This window comes from Schistocerca americana, chromosome X, assembly GCF_021461395.2.
Source record: "Schistocerca americana isolate TAMUIC-IGC-003095 chromosome X, iqSchAmer2.1, whole genome shotgun sequence".
Taxonomy (NCBI): domain Eukaryota; kingdom Metazoa; phylum Arthropoda; class Insecta; order Orthoptera; family Acrididae; genus Schistocerca; species Schistocerca americana.
The window spans coordinates 428,620,777-428,640,923 of record NC_060130.1 but is presented as its reverse complement, the minus strand read 5'-3'; the positions used below and the strand labels follow the sequence as shown (position 1 = coordinate 428,640,923).

General features: G+C 39.0%; 1 protein-coding gene across 1 annotated transcript in view; it reads left to right on the top strand.

Moving 5' to 3' along the window:
* Positions 1-20,147, top strand: part of LOC124555571 (metal cation symporter ZIP14-like) — a 222,960-nt gene that overhangs the window by 191,794 nt on the left and 11,019 nt on the right. The window contains exons 6-7 of the mRNA XM_047129533.1: positions 1,719-1,880; positions 8,873-9,095. Coding sequence (XP_046985489.1) covers positions 1,719-1,880; positions 8,873-9,095 — 385 coding nt within the window. The remainder of the gene's footprint in view (positions 1-1,718; positions 1,881-8,872; positions 9,096-20,147) is intronic.

Here is a 20,147-nt window from a genome sequence, read left to right as displayed (position 1 = left end):
CTGGTCATCCAAGTATTGATTTTCCATGATTTCCTTACATTGCTCCAGACAAATGCGCTGGGTTCCTTTGTGTTGTGTTGCCTACTGTGGGAGTCAGTGTTGACTCAAAACAAGGAAGGAGAGAAGTTGCAATGGCTGGTAGCAGGAAACCAAAACAATCTGTGCAGAACTTGAAGATTAATATAACACTTTATTTCTATAGAGAGGAGATCTATTACTTAACTTGTGCTTTGGTGCCTCTTACATTCAGTTACTTATACAAACTATTACTACACACAGAATGCAGGCTAAGTATCATCTTCTTATTACTCAGTGCTGATACTCTTAAAGTCTGTGACCAAACTGGGCCAACTAGCGATGGGTGACTGGTTAAATCACCATTGACAAGGGGCACAGAACTCTGTCAAAAATGGTTCAAATGGCTCTGAGCACTATGGGATTTAACTAACCTAAGGACATCAAACACATCCATGCCTGAGGCAAGATTCGAACCTGCGACCGTAGCAGTCACGCAGTTCCAGACTGAAGCACCTAGAACTGCACGGCCACACTGCAGAACTCTGTCATCTTGGAGGTGTGGCACTGCCTGCTCTATCCATTGGCATGTGGGTAAGCACATTCTTGCTGCCATTTTGTGGTGCCGCACTGCACTGGTCAGTGTGCAGTTGATGCTTTAGGACTACACACTTCGAAATGGCACGGCTGATGTCCTTCCACATCCTTGAAACATTCTGAGATTGTCCACCATATCTAAGGACATCAATGTTGATGCGGCATTTAACACTAATTTTCCTTTTTTATTACTAACAAGAAGCATGTTTTGTTCAGACTAAAGCTCTAAATCTGAGTTTAGTTCTGTGTATGTTTTTAGATATGGTACACTATATTTTTAATTTTCATACTTAATCAGTTTCCTTACCTATCATTTGGGTCCACCACATTTATTATTATTGCTGGAATGATGTCTTTTAGTTCTCACATAGCAGTGACACTGCTATGTGCTGTTGTACATGATTTTGCACTTGGTTTTTGCACTAAGTTGATGAAAATCGTACATTCACACAGGCAAATTTAAGAGATCCTAAAACCTGGTCAAACACACTTTTGGATTAATATAAACATGTAAAATAAATACATAACCTTAAGTTTAAAAAAGAAAGGGCAATTGTTGTTCAAAGTTGAGAAGAAAAACTGAAAGTCAAGAGAATTTGGTGAGTAAAACATATTAATCAAAGGGACAGTTTAAATGACATAACCTCTACAGAAGATATTTGACGGCATGTGAACAAGTATGATGGATGGGATGTGAAATCCAAATAATTGCATCTGATTTCCTTCCTGTGAACATCTTCTTATTTCTTTTCCCCTTCAGCTACCTATGAAAAAAGCTGGTTGAAATTTCTTTGGACTCAATGATTGTGGCAAAATGATCTGCCCAGTCAATGAGAAGCACATAAGTTGCTATATATATTTTCTCTTCATCTCCCTTTAAACACTGCTGATATTTCAGTTATGAAGCACACTTCTTTGTTTTTCATTAATATTTGTTGTGATGTAAAGCAGCCTACAATAAGTACTGTACAATAGTTTCTAAAGTTAATAATCAGATTTAGATACCTGTTTTCAAACTTTAATAAATAAATTAATTGCATATATCTCTTTTATAGTGTCATTTAACACCTATGTTTTTAATACCATTCTGATTGTTGTTTTTGTAGAACATTCCACATCACTCACATAACCATGCATCTGAGGGAACTATGCCATCAGAAATGACAGCTTTCATCAATCACAAAGGAGAAATTTTTCCAGCACAACCAGAACTACAATTAAAAGCTATTACCAATAATGTACACCAAGAGGCAACTGATGGACATGAGGTATATCATTAAATAAGGACTTATTCAAGAATAATATTATTGATGATTTATTTTATTGTAATTCATTACTTTGATACATAGTCTTCTATTAAAATAAGTACAAGAGGGAATAAAATGAAAACCTTAAGAGTGCAAATAAAAATCGGCATTTTGTGCCGTTCTTCTGTAGGTTGGCATTATTGTTACCAATTATGTAAGGAATACTCTGTAAGTGGCAGTATGCTACAGACATGTGAAACATGGACACAATACCAGTTCAAAATGGCTTCATTGGTTGTGACGTGCACCAAGGAAGAACAGCATTCTGTCATAAATTTTTTGAGCAGTGAAGGTACAAAACCTCTCGAAATCCATTGGCAAAAGAAGGTCTAGTATGGTGATGCATGTCTATCATTGCAGGATGTGTATGAGAGGAGCAGAAAGTTTGAAAATGGTGTGACTTCTGTGACAGATACTCAGCACCTGTTTCAGGCACACCACACTGTGACAGCAGAGTCTGCTGCAACAGTTGAAGCCATTGTAATAGAAAATCACCATGTGACTGTAGATGAAATAACCACAAATGTGAACATTAGGCATGGCTCAGCACATCACATTAATCATGAAGTGGTTAAGTTTTGGCAAAAGGTCTACAAAATGGATGCCATGGCAGCTCACTCCATAACTGAAAGAGTGGTTCGTTGATGTCTGTGAAGAACTTCTATAGTGCTTTATAGCAGAAAGTGATGGCTTCTTCAAAATACTCATTACAGGAGCTGAAAGCTGTGTATACTACTACCAACTGGAAACAAAGAAAGCAAGCAAAGAATGGTGCCATTCCTTATCACCAAAACCCAAGTTCCATACAGTCATCTACAAGAAAGGCTTTGCTGACTCTCTATCTGGATGAATGAGGCATTGTCTTGGAACACTACATGACTAGGGGAAACACCATCACCAGTGCCTCATATACCAATGTGTTAAAAAATCATCTCCCGCCTGCTGTAAGTGATGTGGACTTCTAACTACATGTGTTGTTTTGCATCATGACAATGCTCAGTTTCATACTACATATGCAACTCCTGCAACCATCAATGATCTGCACTTTGATACCGTGCCACATCTGCCATACTCACCAGATCTTGTTCTGAGTGGTTACCACATGTTTGGACAACCCAAAGGGGCAATAGGAGGAATAAATATTTTGTTCTAATGCACAGGTGCAGCAGGCAGTGCACAAGTAGCTACATGCATGACAAAAGAATATTTATTCAGAGGAACCCATGTACTTCCTACATGCTGGAGGAAGTGTGTTAAATGACAGAAAGACTATGTCAAAAAATGATACATTTGATTTCCACTTTTGTTCAGTGAAAGAAATTACAAATAATATTTAAGGTTTTTGTTTGACTCCCCTTTGTATAACAGATTCTAATTTTGAATGTTGATAAGTTTAAAGTGCAGGATATTTTTTGATATTGTTCCTCTAGGTCGACAGCTTGTGTACCAATTTCCTCCATCAGTGACTCGTTTGTCATTGACAGTGCCACAAAGCAACAAAATAAAGGAGCCATCATATTGCATTAACAATGTCTTCAATTCACTCAATGATATGTTGTATAAAAGTGGACTTAATGTATTCTGATCAAACACTTAATGATAAAAATCAGGTAATTGCCAGGAATGATGATATCTACCAGCTACAGGGAGCACTGACACTAGTGCGACCACAGTGTGACACACTATCGTTGCAGTAGTGGTAGTTCACCCACAAGAAACCCATGATTAATGACTTCACATAATAGAATTGGTAAGGTTCCACATTCTGGCCCTAGCTGGACCAAACAGGCCTGACGACCTCAATGTCATCCCCTACTGATAGTGTCATTGAATACAGTAGGGAGGGGCAAATGATCAGCTAATTGCTTTCTCAGCTATTAATCACTCGAACAGCTCCTCAGTTGGCCTCATGGGGCTGAGTGCAATCCATACCAGACCTCCCACCAAGGAAAAGTCCCTGGTGTTACCAGGAATCAAACCTAGGCCCCACATGGTGTTCAGCTATGCTGACCACTTAGCTGAGGAGTTGGACACATAATAGACGGAGGGAGTGATCTGCTCTCCATTGCAATTGCTGAACAGCTTGTGATTTTGCCATGTTTATTTTTCATTGAACTGTTGCTTACAACTTTCTCATGTTGATTTTTGTGTTCCCTTTAGACTACTGTTTCTCTGCCTTCTGATTATATTTGGTTTTTGTGTGCCCTTTAGACTATTGTTTCTCTGACTACTGATTATATGTGGTTTAGAGCATAGATTTATTTTGGTTTCATTTACTGAAGCATTTGGCCTAGCTAATTATAACCTAGCATATCTTGGACCTTTTGTATCTATTCCCATTTTACAGAAACTGTAAAGGAATATTTTTATGACCATGCCTCAACAGTGGCATTTCTTCATACTCAAGGCAACACAGTAGAAATTTGAAGTATTTCCAAACTATGGAATAGTGGGATCAACAGCAGTCAGTTCCATTGTAAAAACATTAGAAGCAGATATAGTTTTTCATGGATTGCTACCCAGTGGCACCACCTCTGTCACCACTGCCATTTGTGTGTTTAATGAACCAGTGAAGGGGTAGGACACTGACATTGTTTCTGCACACTGTAGTCCTCAAGCCCCAATGGGCCAACTATTACCAAAATTTAATATTAATTTTGTTTGTGTTACAATAATGAAACAATATAGTTTACAAATAACTAATTTGTTCTATACCTCAGATGTCTGTTGCTTGTGTTAGAGTCACATAATTTGAGGTACCGATGTCTGGTACATTGCTGCACATACTGCACTGGTTTGTTAAGTCACTGAAAAGTAACTCATTAATGAACATGTACATGAGATACTAATATCTTGTTTCATGGAATATCGAACATCCTTGATGATCTTCTCACTGTGGGTCTAAGGAAGAAAAAGTTTATCTCACCTAATCTAATACTAATAATTTATTGCTACTCTCTTGGAAGTTCTGTACACACATCAATGCTTAGTGCTCATTACTTATCCTGTAGCTTGCATTCTTGTTTTTGTGGAAGAGTTTAATGTTATCTTTATCTAAAAGACAGAAGCGCATAACTAAATTTCCTAGGCATCATTATTGGCAATTCATAATTTTTGTAGTATAGCTTTGAGCTGCATGAAGTGCCACAGTTGTGTAGTTTGATTTCTTGTTGCAGCAGTTTTCCCATAATCCTCACTGATTAATCCAATCTTTATTGTTAGTATATAGTTGTACATAGTGGGACATGAATAGGGGCTGTGCTTGTTGTGTGATAAAGCAGAAGGAATTGCCCTCTGTTTAGAAACAGCTAGAAGCACAATTAGGCATGGCTTCAGACTGCTGCTGTGGTCTACGCTGACACTGGAACACTTGTGGCATAGACTGTAGTACCTCTCGTGCTTCTAGCATTTCAAGGAAACCCTGATGTCACTTTGCCTTCTGATGTGCATGACCTGGCTGTTTTATCCTCACCTAAGACTGAATGCAAGGCAAAGGAGGGTTTGTGTACATATAGGTAAAAGGTCAAAGATGTGTAAAGGCTCTGCTGCCATCTATTGAAAGCACTGGGGACAGTCAGGTACAAATCTTAGCTAATGTCAAGATGAATGGCACTGATCAAGTGTAGGCTAATACATGATTCTTTGAAGCAAATTATCAGCTGGAGAGTTGTAGTCCCCCCCTCCCTGGACTTATCATCATACCTATCAAGTAGAGGGCAACTGGTAAAAATAATGTCACATGATGGAAGAACAATTCATTCAGATATACTAAGAGTCACCTCATGAGCCCCAGAGGTCTCAGCTTTATACCCCCTTCTCTTCCTTATTTTTATTAATGATCTCCCAGAAGACATACCGTCAACAGTACTTGTATTATTTGCTGAAGATACAAACCTACTCCCTTGCAACATGTCTCCATAGAAGATGAGAGCTGACTTAGTTGACAGCAGTGGAAGGCTGCTGCATTGGCTCTATGATGAGAATCACTTACTTTATGTGGATAAAAAAGCTCATACTGTCATCTGTCCATTTAAGAATCTTACAATATATATAAAACCAATTACCACAGACAATAAAGTTATTGAACAGGCCAATGATTGTGGGTAGATAACACACTACAATGGAATGTACACAGAGATAAACTGCTGTATTAAATGAGTAGCATCCAGTGTCCTGTAGAATGCTCGAAGGTGTGACTTGAGCACTGTTACAATTGTTTACTTTTCTTTGGTTAATTCTATCATTTCAAGTGGCATTCATTTCTGGGTGTCAATATACACGAAAATGTTTCTGTCGCAAAAACAAATCATGATATAACTGTTGCCACATGCAGCTACCAAGTGTTTTGCACTTTCATTTATACATTCACAAGAAGTTATATGTCATTAGGTAAAATTATATATTACACCAATGAGTAAATGTAAATTATCAGAAAATCTTGCAGTGAAACTGCTACATAAAGTACTGAGAGGCCGTTCTCTCTTGATATAATACAGGCAGTGGTGTACAGTGGCAATCCATTATACAGTTTCTAAATGTGGTGAGTAAGATTCCACTAGTCCTTCACAACCACGTGCATAGATTGTCCAGAGTCAGAACTTGTCACTGATGCTGGAGAAGCAGTTGTTTCTATATACTCTAAATATATCCAGTCACTGGCAACTTAAGCAGTCATGTAGGCTGTTGAATGACCTCTTAGGTATGACGAGCCACACTGTTGAATATGCAACTGCAAAATGGCAATTTTTTGCGTCAAATTTTGTAGTTGATATGCTCACAAGAGATATGAGAAGTGAAAAGTAAGGAAGCAGTATTGGAGTTCAAGATCCTGTCAATGACAAGGACACTAAGGACTGAAGACAAGTTCAGATTTGGGAAAAATGAGAAAGGAAATCAGGCACATCCATTTTAAAGAAACTGTCTCACTACTTTCCTTAAGAAATTCAGGGAAATAATGAGAAAGCTGAATCTGGATGGCCATACAGAGTGATGAACAGCTGACTTGACACCTGCAAGTCCTGAGCCTTAATAAGACAAGAGAGAAGTCAGAACTATCAATCTACAAAAACAAACTTTTTTAAAATAACACTTAGAGAAAAGAAGTTTGGGCTGAAGCAATGCAAACACAACATGCAAATGAGAAGTGTGATGCATTTCTTAACACAATAATTTACCATTATTATGCAGTCTTTCTCAAAATAATCTGTCAGAAAAAGCAGAGTCACCTTAGGAAATGGATCACCGAAGAAATAATTGAACTTCAGACTAGACTGAATAGACAGAACTGGAAGAAGTACAGGCAATTAATAAGAGAAGCAAAAGCCATTTCAAAAAACAAATCCCTACAGTGGCATAGCTAGGCAGTTTGGCACCCAGTGCAGAGTTTTAATTTGTTAGTAGGGTAAGTAGGTTCCAGAACCTGATAAAATCTTTTAGCACTCTCTTAGCAATACCAATTCATTTTCAATAACGTAAACTACATATACAAGGGAACAAAAACCAGTGATGAAAGGATACATTGTATTAGACTTGCTGATGACATCATTACAGTTGTAGACTCCAAAAAAGAAATGAATAGAATGTTGCAAGTCATATAAGACACTCTTAAACTCTGGAAATCAGAAGTGAACAAATGGAAAATAAAAGTAATGGTAGGAGTACAGAAAAATATGGGAGAAATTAAAACCAATATGAAAATTGATGATATCAGAATTGATCAGGTGAAACTATTTTGTTAACTCAGTAGAGTAATCACAGAGGACAATTGAGGCTTAATTCTAGTGAAGAGAAGGATTCCATTGGAAAAAAGCAGACATTTATCACTAAGAAAAATATTTTAACCACCTTACATATGAATATTTATGTCAGAAAATCCTTTGCAAACTCATTTGCATGGAGTACACTGCTCTATGGAAGTTAGAGCTGGACTCAGGGTAAATTGGAAAGGAATCAGCTTGAAGTTTCTGAAATGTGGATATTGTGGAAAATGACAAGAGCTAGCTGGATGGAAAGAAAAACTTACCTGGAAGTCTTGAGGAAAATCAATGAAGAGATAAAATTATTAAACGGAATGGAAAAGTGAAAAATAAAATTTATTGGACATGCCATTAGACACAATACTATCATCATTAATATTCTTGAATGGAAAATGGAGTATATGGGAGACATCAAAAAGAGGGTAGGATGTGTCAGTTACATGGAACTGAAATGAGTAGCCAGTGACAGAAGAGAGTGGTTGCACTGACAAGATGTTAGCCTTTAGAATATATGTGTATACTAACAACAAAAGGGGGAGGGTGTACTTTATGACCACCACAAAAAATTACAAATTTCTGTAATTGTTGTTGACTTTCACTTACAACAAGACTGAGGTGTAAGTAGCGTCTAGAACTTGAAACAACTGAATATGACATTTGCTGGGAAATTCCACATCTACTACTATTACTTAATTTTTTAATCAAATTTAACTGAAAAATTAAAATAATTATATAATCTGATAGAAGCATAGATTTATTCATTAAAAACAATAAATAATTTTTCAAAATTTCAAAACTTAAAGTACATGTCTAGATTACAATATTTACACCTGCATCATTGGTTTTGCTAGGTTTAAGGCATCAGATTAAACTGATTTTCGCTATGTTACAAGTATGTTCTCTGCACATAATGAAGGGATCAAATAAAATCTCAACCATCTGTTGCAACATGTACCTAGGTAATGTGGAAAGTGATCAGTTGTACTTTACAGTATCTGTTCTCCACACACAACATTCTCTGTACTGTTTATCCTTGTCAGTTTTACCAGTATTGCCACTGAAATCTAATTTAAAATTCTTGTTGGTTGCAATTCCATAATATGCATAAAGTGTTGTAAACACTCAGAGAAAAATGCAACAGTTTTAAAAACTGACTGAACTATGTATTACATGTACTAAAACAATATTTGGTTTCAGATTTCAGCTTGGAAAAATGGCTACCAGCCTTCTCTAGATGTTCCTCATACTGCGAAAGCTAAGAAACAAACAATTGCACCAGTGGCCTATATGGTTGTTTTTGGAGATGCCATTCACAATTTTATTGATGGAGTATCTATTGGAGCTGCATTCACTGACAGCATCTGGACAGGCATTAGTCTCAGCATTGCTGTCTTCTGTGAGGAACTGCCTCATGAATTAGGTAATAAAGATTTTGATTAAGAGTAATGATACATCACAATGAAAGAGCAAAGTTTTTGTGTCACTTCATGCTGTAATGCACACACAGTTTCATACAAAAACATACATTTTACAATATAATGGCAAGGACAGTCAGAAGAACTTAACCCTCTCATATTCAAATTTTTTCTGTAGGAAGGAAATTTTTTCTTTGTGCTGTAATGCTCTTAGGTGACGTTTTTAATTATTTTAGATGCTAGATTTATACAAAAATATGTACCTATTTTCAAAGTTATACTTTTTACACTTGACTTCTTTTTATGGGCCAAAATAACTCATTTTGGAATATTCACTGTTGTAATAAATAAACTGATCATTCACTAAACTACCATGCAAAATAACAAAAACAATATTTAGTCATACATCAAACTGTAATGAAACAAACACTTCCATGTATTCTGGAGATCACAAGCTGCTGCACACTGCTACATTGGTTTGTTTATATTTTTAAAGTGATGCCCAAAAGCTGGTATCACTGTTTGCACATAATGGAAAGACTGAATATTCACAAATGTTTACATGAGGTTTCCATTGGGGGGAAAATGTTTCTGTAGCAGCTAAGCCACATTAAAAGATAATGTACACAATTGTAGCCAGAGAGTCTGAAAGTGTTAATATGATTACTGAACAGCTATGAAATCTTGGATTCACATGCACTGTATCATAGTTTAATGTATATGCTTATCAAGTAAAGCTATGATTATCTTATAGTTATGTCATGATTCTTACATTCTTGCCCTCACATGAATTTCTTATTTGTCCCAGCAAGTTCAGATGTCCATTTTATTTTCCTCTGTTGTTTACAGTTGCATCACAAAAGGTCTTGCATTACTGTTTTTCAGTTTGTGATTCATTTACCAATATTAGCATATACAAACAGCATTCAATAAGTAATACAACACTTTTTTTTTCTGAAAGCAGGTTGGTTTTATTCAGGATTCCAATGCATCGTATTATTCCCCACTCTTTTGGCTACAAAACCCTACTTTTCAACATAACCCCTGTTCAATGCAACAACTTTACATCCCCTTACTAGGAGAGCCTGTATGCCTACATGATACCACTCTACTGATCAACACTGAAGCCAATGCCTTGTCACATCAATAACCTACCCATCATCCACATACTGCTTCATGTGGAATGCATCATTCGTTGGGCCAAACACATGGAAGTCAGATGTGGTGCAAGACCTGGGCTGTAGTGTTGATGAGAAAGAACAGTCCAGTGAAGTTTTGTGAGATCCTTTCAGGTGCACAGACTTATGTGAGGCCTTGTGTTGTCATAGAGAAGGAGAAGTTTGAATAAGAGTATCTGCATATTCAAACATTGCAGGTGTCACAGCTGTATGTAGCTAGCCAGCACGCGGGTGATTGGAAAGGTCTGTACAACTTCGTTGCAATGAGGCAATGCCTCACCCAATGACTCACCATGCTATTTTTTCACTTCCAGGATAGCCGATAGAATTGGTCTCAGAATATCAGCTCAAGAAACAAAATTCATGAAAAATGTAGAAAAATGCTCCAAAATACATGGAAACATAAATGCATAAAAAGGAGTGAGTTATTAAATTTAAATATCTTGGAGAAACTGCACAGCAGAATGGACTAAAAGAATTTGTAGTAAATGGAAAAGTTAATTAAGTGGAAAGAGCTTAGGGTTTGAATAAAAACATCAAGGATGGGACGAGCTTATCTGTAAATAAAAAAAATTGAAATACTGTACCACAGTAGTAAGACCAGATTTTTTGAAAATGCTTTTGAATGCTTAACAATTAACTGTAAGTTGGAGAAAATAGAGATACTTGAAAGCTGACTTATTAGAAAAAAATGGGTGCTGTACAAACTACAGATGGTTGGAAAATGAGAAGTAATGAGAAAATCTGCCAAAGTATACAGAAAATATGAGAAGTAATGGTAAAACGAAAGGTAAGTTTCTTTGAATGCCTCTACCACATGAACGAGAACAGGCTAACAAAACAAATATTCCTGTATTTCTGGAAAAAGAAGTCAACATTAGCATGGATTACAGAAATAAGAAAACAACTAGGAAGAAATGACATCAAAGAATCTAAAATAACAGAAAGGCAGAAGAAATCAGTTACACCAGCAAAGGAAATGAAAGAACAACACTGACAGATGACGATGGAATACCAAGAAAATAGGCAACTGTGAAGAAAGAGGAAGAATTGAGTTGCTTAGATTGCGACAAGGCATACTGTTTATTTTGTTAATGGGACCATTTATCCAGAAAATAATTTGCAGATTTCCTATCAGGCATTTGGCTTTTAAGAAAATTACTGCAGATTAAAATGTCATAAAGTGCTTAAGCAGTCATGTATGTATGGGCGTCTACAGAAATGTATCCAAGAAGGGGCAAGTTGTTACCCAAGAAATAAATTTTACAGGAAGTACACAAAGCTCACTGTATCTTCAGTGTTTGATAGTTGTCCAGTCAATATTTTTTGAAGGTAGATTACTTTTACCCTAAAGGTAAGCATATTCTAAGTACATCTTTTTATATTATTGGCACCAGTCTGTTGAACCAACTCTTAACAGGACTTAATCAAAATGGTCCTCATCTCCTTTGTTTGACATGATATTGAGTGACCATGGCAGCTGGGCTACAGACCTCATAACTCTAAGGCTGGCTGTTGCACTGGGTTGCGTCCCATGTAGTTTAAGAACCATTTATTTTAAGGAGGTCCAAACACCTTACTGACCTGTATAGTTCATCATTTTTACCTCTCTTACAGCACATAAATTGGCATTTCTTCTGCATTTGGAGCCACAAATGCATTGTAGTTGAATACACCTATAATTTGGCATGATTGTTTTCCACATAATCTGCTACAGTTGCCCTACCATTTAAAACAATGCAGTTCCAACAAGCCTTGGTGTGTCATATATGAACCTACTGTCGAGATGAAGATGTACAGCAGGCAAGGGGGTTGTTCTTGCAGGAATTTGGGTGGGTGTCATACAGGTGCACTGCACCCATATTTATACTGTGCTATGTGTCAGAGCTGTCCCGTTTTGGAGATCGTTAATGGCTGTACAAGTAAGCAACACAGAAAAGATGGGGAATCTATTTTGGCAATGTTCTGTAAAGGTTCACATCAGCCAAGATAGAAAAACAATGCCAAAACCATCAACATGACAAGAAAATTTTATTATTTCCTGTGAAAAACCTGACAGTCAAATAAATAATGTAGTGTGTATTAAAGCTGGTGTTTTCCCTTGCTTTCAGAAATGCTAAATCTGTAGTTGAATAGACACAGAGATAATAATTTCTACTAATGCATGAGACTTCTGAAATTAATAAAAAGTCCACCTCAGATTTCAGGAGGGGCACGTGTGCCCCCCCCCCCCCCCCCCTCCGTTCCCCACCCCTTTTCCTTTTCTAAGCTTTTTCTCCTTTTCTACTTTTTTTTTCACAAAGTGCAGTACAAAGTAATCATGTAATCATCCACTCTCCAATTCAGATACTCTGTCATCATTTCTATAAAATAAAGTGTAATCTCATCCTGTTACGAGTATATTTGATATTTTGATTTCTGATTATTTTAATATACAATTAAATTGGCTAAATTCTACAAAGTATTGTACTTTGAGAGCAATATTCCAACTGTTATTAAGAGACATAGACTCTTTGTCATGACAGCCTTATTAAATGATTGCTGAGATTATCAGCTAAAGTTAAAGGATGAGATATAAAAAGGTGTAAAAATCATACATTAATTTTTTCATATTTAAAGAAAGAATAGAAAATAACAGAACTTCACTTACTGTGCATATACAGTATAACAATAACACACATTGTCAATCATTCTGTCATCAAGGTACTCATGAAATGTAAGGGAGTTCTATAAAAAATGTACTCTATGCCCATAATGACGTATGCAGTGCAGATCTTTTCAGTGACAGGAAGGGAGGAGTGAGACTGCAAGCCAGTGAAATGAAATTCCCAAAAGAATGTTAGGGAAAATGAGGAGGGCAGAGTGAGAAATAAAGATTTTGGCAAGGAAACTGGAGCAGAAAAGTTCAGTGATAGGATTGAAAGGAGTAGGTTAAATGGTTTGGGCATGGAAAGAAATGAAAGACAGAGTAATACCAAAACAAATGACAGGGCAAGAGGGAGACCCAGAGAAAAATGGATTGAATCAATGAAGATCAATTTAAGAAGACAAAATCTGGACTGGAACAAAACAAGAAGAAGAATTGTGTGAAGACAGGGGAAAGTGGAGAAGTACCATAAATGGTCCAATACAGCCTGAGGCTGGATAAATGGGTTAGAGATATGGGCAGATATCAGTATTCATTCCATGCTGCTTCAGGCCTATGCCAGAATTCATAAATCATAGTGGCTGGCGAGTGGTGGCACTCAGTTTCTTGGTAACCAATGACCAAATCAGTGGAACTACTTCTGTACTGCGGTATTTCAGGACAGTATGAGCAATGTACAGTCTTGTGTTGTCTTCTTGAAAGATGACATTATGGAGACCTAACAGATAGGGCAAAACCACTGGCCTTAATGTGTCATAAATGCCTAACTTGGTGTCAAAATCACTAGCTCTGTGAACCAAGATGATCATGCTGTGTATCCAATGGCACCCCATACCATCGCACTAGGTGCTGGACCCATGTGATGATAACACATGTAGTTTGGCAATGTTCAGTCTCCTCAGAGCCTCCACACATGGATATGTCCATTATGATGCTATATGCAGAATTGAAAATTGTCTGAAAAGACAACATGTTGCCCCTCCTGTGTCCCATGTTGTTGTTAGGAACACTACTGTTGGCATGCCTCTCACTGCTGCCACATTAAGGGATGCCATAATAAAGTTCTCTGTGCTGAGAGTCTGTGATGCCCCTGATGTCATTGCTCTCTCTTTGTGGACACCTATATTGCTGCAAACAAGTCCATTTCCTGACTCGAGATATGTGACACAACTGTGAGATCATTCCCAACTGAGTGAAAAATATGTCTTCCTCTCAGGTGCTAGTCACGTGGGGCTGGGTGAGACCCTACATGGCATTGAGTATGGGCGTTGTGAATCTATTGAATCCAATTCACATGACAGTCATGAGATCCAAACCAATGTGAGCAGCAATATGTTGGAACAATAAACCATAGTCTCAATAGGGCAGAATTCTGTCACTGTTGAATTCTGACATGTTCTGGTAGACATTTCTCCTTCTTGCAAGAGACATGACACAATCTTCTCACAAACAAATAACATTCACATATGATTTCTCTATGAGAAATACATAATCTTTCCTTGAGTATAGAGTGTACTTGGTGTTTATCCTATTTACATTGTGTGATTACTCCAAAATATTAATCATTTTCATATCCCAGCATGTAGTTTACTTCATGCTAATGTGACATTTCTTTCATGTTGTCTTTGTGGTGTTGCAATTTTATTGGCCAGCAGTGTAGATAATTCACATATATACACTCCTGGAAATGGAAAAAAGAACACATTGACACCGGTGTGTCAGACCCACCATACTTGCTCCGGACACTGCGAGAGGGCTGTACAAGCAATGATCACACGCACGGCACAGCGGACACACCAGGAACCGCGGTGATGGCCGTCGAATGGCGCTAGCTGCGCAGCATTTGTGCACCGCCGCCGTCAGTGTCAGCCAGTTTGTCGTGGCATACGGAGCTCCATCGCAGTCTTTAACACTGGTAGCATGCCGCGACAGCGTGGACGTGAACCGTATGTGCAGTTGACGGACTTTGAGCGAGGGCGTATAGTGGGCATGTGGGAGGCCGGGTGGACATACCGCCGAATTGCTCAACACGTGGGGCGTGAGGTCTCCACTGTACATCGATGTTGTCGCCAGTGGTCGGCGGAAGGTATACGTGCCCGTCGACCTGGGACCGGACCGCAGCGACGCACGGATGCACGCCAAGACCGTAGGATCCTACGCACTGCCGTAGGGGACCGCACCGCCACTTCCCAGCAAATTAGGGACACTGTTGCTCCTGGGGTATCGGCGAGGACCATTCGCAACCGTCTCCATGAAGCTGGGCTACGGTCCCGCACACCGTTAGGCCGTCTTCCGCTCACGCCCCAACATCGTGCAGCCCGCCTCCAGTGGTGTCGCGACAGGCGTGAATGGAGGGACGAATGAAGACGTGTCGTCTTCAGCGGTGAGAGTCGCTTCTGCCTTGGTGCCAATGATGGTCGTATGCGTGTTTGGCGCCGTGCAGGTGAGCGCCACAATCAGGACTGCATACGACCGAGGCACACAGGGCCAACACCCGGCATCATGGTGTGGGCAGCGATCTCCTACACTGGCCGTACACCACTGGTGATCGTCGAGGGGACACTGAATAGTGCACGGTACATCCAAACCGTCATCGAACCCATCGTTCTACCATTCCTAGACCGGCAAGGGAACTTGCTGTTCCAACAGGACAGTGCACGTCTGCATGTATCCCGTGCCACCCAACGTGCTCTAGAAGGTGTAAGTCAACTACCTTGGCCAGCAAGATCTCCGGATCTGTCCCCCATTGAGCATGTTTGGGACTGGATGAAGCGTCGTCTCACGCGGTCTGCACGTCCAGCACGAACGCTGGTCCAACTGAGGCGCCAGGTGGAAATGGCATGGCAAGCCGTTCCACAGGACTATATCCAGCATCTCTACGATCGTCTCCATGGGAGAATAGCAGCCTGCATTGCTGCGAAAGGCGGATATACACTGTACTAGTGCCGAAATTGTGCATGCTCTGTTGCCTGTGTCTATGTGCCTGTGGTTCTGTCAGTGTGATCATGTGATGTATCTGACCCCAGGAATGTGTCAATAAAGTTTCCCCTTCCTGGGACAATGAATTCACGGTGTTCTTATTTCAATTTCCAGGAGTGTAGATCCAAAGGTCATCATCTGTTATCTATCTGTCACTTATCACTTCTTTCACCACTGAGCACATATTTTTATATGTGAAAAATGCCAAGCTGCACCATGGTTCCAAGTCCATATTAAACTGTAGGTCTCCTTATGTCTCACCTTGTATGTCAGCTGAAAGGAAAGATGAATGCAAGACTGTAACACCTCCAATATGCTTATGCTTAGTAAAGCACTCAGATGCTCAAACCAAACTGTGCTTTGTGACAGGTTTGCCTTACCTGTCCATCTACCTACCTTACCTATTTTGTGCAGTTCTGCTGTAATGTTAATCATTTTCTATAAAAGACTGTGGTACACTTCATACTAGTTGTGTGCTTGTTGATGTTGTCTTCATGGTGTTGCAATTTTAATGTCTAGCAACGTAATAGGAGTGTATTAGCAGTGGAGTGATCTCATTTCACCATTTTTGCACAAAGCTGATGTAATAGTGAGAGGAGACTGCTGGGAAGGCAATACTGTGCTATTTGCAGGCTAAAGGCAGGCCACACTCAGGTAGAGGCCACCAGATCACTAAATGCTCATCTTTGTGTTGTTCATAGAGCTTGGCAGTAATTTCTGATCATAAGTTTGGCATGCAGGAGATTTAACAAAAGACAGTGCAATTACACACATTGACAAATTTTGACATTTTGTCTGGTGTTGGCACAAAAATATGAATTGTTGACTAAATCCATTGTGATGATCATGAATCTGAAGCTGTTTCCCTACAGTATGTCAGGGTTTTGCACCATCACCGTTGTCAAAATCTGTAATCAATGAAATCAGAAACCAATTACATGAAGGTGGAGAAGAAATGGAACAATAAAATGGTAAAAAAAGTAAAGTGATAGATACAAAATTGAAGAAGCAAATACAATTATTTGGACACTCACCTCTCATTGGGGTACTACTTTCCTTTACATTTGCCAATGAATAAATGCCTTATGTCCTTCCTTTTGTGTGTCACCTCTCCTACACATGTGATACACCAGCAGTAGTCAGACACCATGTTTATTCCCCAATGACCCTGATAATGATGTTCCAGATTTTTAAGTTCCTGATGGAACCATTAATCAAGTCCCTCTAATGTGTCAACCAAACTGTCCTGAAAATTGTCTAGGAGTGACATTAGAAAAATTAAAATTTGTGGTAAGTTCTTATGGGACCAAACTGCTGAGGTCATCAGTTCCTAGGCTTACACACTACTTAACCTAACTTACACTACGGACAACACACACACCCAAGCCCGAGGGAGGACTCGAACCTCCAATGGGGGGAGCTGCGCGAACCATGGCAAGGCACTCTAGACCGCACGGCTACCCCGAGCAGCTGACATTAGAAAATGTGTTGTTTTTTTTTTGGGAAATCTACCATTCTAACTGTTTAAATGACTGTAGCGTACCTTCCACTATATCCTTGTAATCAGGGTGCTTATTCTGGCTAATGAACTGATGTACAACATTTTTTAAACTTCTCCAAGCTTGCTGTTCTGTTTCCATCATGGTACTTGCAAAGTGTTCATCAGACATCAAGTTACATGTATCGAGTCCAACAAATATTCCTTCTTTTAAATCTACAGCAGATAGATTTGGAAACTGGCTACACAGATAATGAGAAGAGTTTCCTGTTTTGTCCAATGCTTTCACATACTGCTTCATCAGTACTAATTTAATACACAATGGAGCCAATAAATTGCGATCTGGATTAACCAAACATTCATTCACAATGTTCTTTGATCCCACTCTCTCCTACTCCAACGCTCATGATACACTCTACCATCCCATTTAACATATATAGCAAGACATATTTATGCGCCCTGTCTGCTGGCTAAGAAGAATGCCATTCACTCTACAGACACCAAATACAAGCGTCGTGTTTTTTATACATTCATGGTACTGTACGACTCTTTTGAGTGTACTGATGCTAGCTCATATCCAACATGTAGTAACACTGCTTTCAAACTTTGCTTTGAACAATCTATAAATAATCTTTATTGCTTACAGTTATACTCCTCAACTCCCACTTGCGTCACCAATCAGGCAATGTCTCTGCAGAACACCATTAACCAGCTCCAACAAAAATTTTCCTAAAGTTTTTATCACAATTTATGTACATTGAGTAAGATGTAATGTGTGCCAGTAAATTATCCTTCAATGGCAGTATGATCCATGAAGTTTTGTTGTGCCTTTTGAGAGCCAAAAGTCTTTCAGCAAATTGTTAAGTTCTGTTCAAGTAAGAGGTTTTGGGTTGTTACCAGTACTACATTTGGAATATTCAGATACACCTCTTTCATGACTTATGTCTAGTTCAGTGAATTCAGATGTATGCACTGATATTGTGGAGAGGGGATTGGCAGCCCTGGATCATGAAGGTCACGTATAATCACCTGTATAAGTTTGCATACGAGATTTTGTTCATGTTTCTTTTGTTGTCTATCACTACTTTCATCATACAGAAGTAACAATCATTGATGTGATTCTTCTATTCATGTCATATAATGGGAACATCAAAGTTCAGACACTTCATTTTACCTTCAATCCATTTCCTTAATTGCTCTGAGCATGTATGACGCACAGGGTGTTGAGCAGTTGACTTGTTCTGATCTCTGAGCTTCATGCCAAAATAAGCAAAATATGATTTCCATGCAAATTCCACTATTTGTTGAACTCCTGTACTTATCACATAAGTTCCATATATGTAACAAAGTATATCTGGGCTATTCACACACTACTTCCTGATGTTTTGAACATGGCTTCAATAAGGTAACGCCACTCACAACAACCCGTATAAGCATCTTGTTCTGACTCTCTCACTCACTCAACTGTTGGTTTGTGTAGTGATTATGGAATGTCAGCCTTCATCCTCCTCCTCTACTTAACCATCATACAAAACAGCAATGTTACCAGATTTAAATAAATCACACCATACAATGCAGATTTCACAGCCAGTAGTAAGTAGTAAATAGCCTGCAGTAGGTTGGGAGAAGTGAAAATTAAAGATGATGGAAAAAACTGATATCATTTTCATGTTCAGGGGTGACAAATTAGAAAAAAAAGCCCTACTTATTTTCCAAACTCCATAAATCATGTTGACATATGCTAGCTGAGTACCTGATGCTGCCTGGATATTTATTTATTCTCATCTTCTATTAGTTCATCCCTTTCTTCCCTCTATCTCTTTCCATCTTCTCCTTCCCCCTCTCTCTGCCCATGCCTCCTCCTCCCCCCCCCCCCCCTCCTCTGTCTGACCATATCTCCCTCCCCTTACCCCAGTCCATCTCCTCCTCTTTCCTTTCTCTCTCTATCTGCTCCTTCCCTCTCTGTCTATCAGCTCCTTCCCCCTCTGCCCATCTCTTCCTCCCCACCCCCTCTATCTCTGTCTCACTCCTCAAAGTCCATCTCCTCCTCCCTCCTCTCTCAGTCAATCTACTACTCTCCCACTCTTTGTATCCACTTCCACCTCCACCTCCCTGTCCCCCCCTGTCTCTGCCCATCTCCTTCTCCCACATCTCTTCTCTTCCCTTTCTCTGTCAATTTTCTCCATCCTTCTCCATGACCATCTCCTCCTCTCCCCTTTTCTCCTCCCCCCCCCCCCCCCTGCTATCTGTGTCCTCCTCTGTCCCCTTCTCTCTCTGGCCATCTCCTTTCCTCCCTTCTCTCTCAACTTTATCTGCCCCGCCCCAATAGGAGGTTGCTTGTTCTTACCCCTGCAGTATTTTTTCCCAATATGTGTACCAAGTTTGATTGAAATCAATTGAGGGGTTTATGAGGAGCTTTTTTATCCATGGATTTACTGGTGTCCACCCATGTCACATGTGTTGTCATAGTTCACATACATTTGTAAACATATTTCATGTTGATGAAGCAAGCTGGGATAATTTTAATTCCCCTCTTGTTTTGTCATCTGCCTCATTAAATATGTTTTTTCACTTTTAACTAATTGCCATTAACATATGTGAACAGAATCTGCATTTTCATAAAAGAGAAAGGTTGGCCCTCAGTTTTAAAGAATATAACACTAGATCTAATTTTGTGCTTAGTCTTATGTATGTAATTGATTTTCTAATTTATGTCCACTATTCCTAGTTAGTATCTTTCATTATAGGATGAAAT